Here is a 2,540-nt window from a genome sequence, read left to right as displayed (position 1 = left end):
GGAGATTGCCTAATCAGTTTTAGATTGGTTCCCTTTTTTAGGCATGATGCAATTTCTGAAAAGTGAAATGTTTTCTTTAGATTTCCTTTCAGGAGCTGCATGTGTCTTTTGAAAGAAACTCAGTGATGACATCACACATGACACAAATTGTGGAGTTTCCCCCTGGCTTTCCCTTCCTTCTATCTGGGGATAAATAGATGCTGGAGGACATTAGCCGGTCAGACCTTGAAGAACTCTGTGCTCTTGCTGAATATTTGTCTTGCTCTGAAATCACACTCTAAACTGATAGAATGCAGATCTCCATGGTGGCCCTTTGCCTGCTGCTGCTCACTGCCTGCTGTACCCAAGTTCAGTGTGGACCAGGTAAGGTTGCTGATTCACTGTGAGGAATGATTTTCATTTATCACAGGCCATATTCTTTTTAGTAGTTAGATTACTATATCATGCCATATTATAGCATATAAATGACAGCATATTCTGCAGCACTGCACAATACATTAACGTTAGAAATTGTTCCAAAAACATAAAGAGCTTAAAATAAAGATATAAGGAGCAGGCCCAGATTTGTGGGCATGCCACAAAGGCCCAGGCCTAGGGCATGGGTGGCATGGGTAGGACAGAATTAGTAATCTAATGCTAGAAAATGGCTACAGAAAAGTAAAGCAAATATCTTCTTTTTACATTTAGGAGGTAACTTTTCACCAGAATCCTGCTGTTTTATTTATGCCAAGAAGCAACTGCCTATAAGAATATTCAAGGACTATTATATCACCAGCAGCTTTTGTTCCAACCCTGGCGTTATGTAAGTATCTATAAGATCACACTGGGGTTTTCTACCTCCTTACTCAAACCATGAAATTCATTGTCACGGCTTAGTGGATCACACACATTTGTCCAGTATTGTGGGTTTCAAAAGACCTTAATAAATGAGATGATCTCAGAATAAATAACAAAGCAAATAAGGAAAAATGCCACCAAACTACAAAAACGATATACAAGTATTAATCTATTATCCAGAAACCTATCAAACAAATCCTAGAGATAGGAGAATACGATTTCCCATACAGGTCTGTTAAAGCAAACAATTCCTTTTGTTTAAATGGTTTTCTTTTACCTCTGTAAAACTAAAATGGTACTTTGTATTTGTTAGAAACTTGCATAAACTTGGTGGCAGTACTGCATATTTTTAGTAGCCTTAATGCCTTAATGTATGGTGATTGGATTACTTAAATACCTCTTCCTGGGAAAACCATAGATCCCAAGCATTCCAGATAAAATATATAAAATGAATATATGCAATATATACTTTAATGCAGTTAATAGGCAGACTTTTAACATTTGCTTCCAGCAGTGAATGTCTGTTGATTGAAAGGTCTTACTTTAAACTGATACATTCCAATAAGTCCAATCAGCAATTTGATTAGTCGGCACTCTGGATAAAATAGAACTTTATTGCCGTACGCATTTCTGGAAAGACTCCCTTAATCATAAGCAAATACATTCTAATACATTCAAATAAGCTTTCTTTTTATAACTGAAAAAACTGAACTTAGAAATACATGGCATAGGCATTAGTGGTCAAAAAAGTTCAAGATTAAAGTTTAAAGGTAAATGACTGACTATAGGCTTCTCTTTCTAGTAAGTTTTTTTTATGTTAAAATATTAAACCATCGTGTCATTTTCCCCTATAGATTCAGAACAATCAAAGGAAAAGATATATGTGCCCAACCAAGTGACAAATGGGTGACTGATTATATGACAAAGCTGGACAAGAATGCTCTTTCTCTATAACCTGAGATTTCGGGTGTATAAGCCAAAGAACTCATGTCTCGTCACCTGCAAAAGCTGCTGTGCCATTTGAGTTAAGAACTGAGCAACTGCTTAAAATGGGGTCATTTGCAATGGATGTCCAATTCGATTTTTTTAGAATCTTTATTTATATTTTAAATCATTCTTTGTATAAATACCTTTTGTATATTAATTTATTGTTGAATTGAGTACATTGACTACAAAATAAATGTATATTTTTTCTAATAATAGAATTATTTATTTATGTTGTTTCCTGCCATTTCTACAAAGGGCCTAGTTTAATATGGCAAATCCTGAACTGCACACATTGCTTTTTATTCATGTTTGCAACTAGTGTTTGTCACTGAACATCATACTGCTTAGCACACAGCACTTTTTTTTAATAAACGTCTTAATTTGCACCACAAACCATAAATACATATCAGGATGCAAATAAGAAGGAAAGCAAGACCTGATTAGTTGCTTACAGTCATCAGGCAAGGGTTTTAGATTTTTTTGTCTATGTCAGAGTTAAAGTAATTGCAAGTAAAATGGTTGATAGTGGCCCCCTGGGAAAATGTCACTTTATTACTGATACTGGCCTGCTTAGTTATCTGTGTGGCTCTGGCCTCACAGAGCTAACAATATTTTACAGAAAGCCCAAAAACATCTACTAAATGAACGGGTCAGACAGATCAACTTTACCATTGATGCCCTTAAGCAGAAAGTTGAACATCTGAAACTGAGTCTGG

General features: G+C 35.6%; 1 protein-coding gene across 1 annotated transcript; it reads left to right on the top strand.

Moving 5' to 3' along the window:
• Positions 1–213: 213 nt before the first annotated feature.
• On the top strand, positions 214–2,037 carry LOC108708330 (C-C motif chemokine 4 homolog). The gene is made up of 3 exons (XM_018246925.2): positions 214–363; positions 688–802; positions 1,692–2,037. Exons 1-3 carry the CDS (start codon positions 291–293, stop codon positions 1,789–1,791), a joined length of 288 nt encoding a protein of 95 aa, XP_018102414.1. The 5' UTR covers positions 214–290; the 3' UTR covers positions 1,792–2,037.
• Positions 2,038–2,540: the final 503 nt, after the last annotated feature.

Source organism: Xenopus laevis, chromosome 2L (assembly GCF_017654675.1).
Source record: "Xenopus laevis strain J_2021 chromosome 2L, Xenopus_laevis_v10.1, whole genome shotgun sequence".
Lineage (NCBI taxonomy): Eukaryota > Metazoa > Chordata > Amphibia > Anura > Pipidae > Xenopus > Xenopus laevis.
Note: the sequence above shows the minus strand (reverse complement) of the source record. Positions and strands in the feature narration are given on the sequence as shown.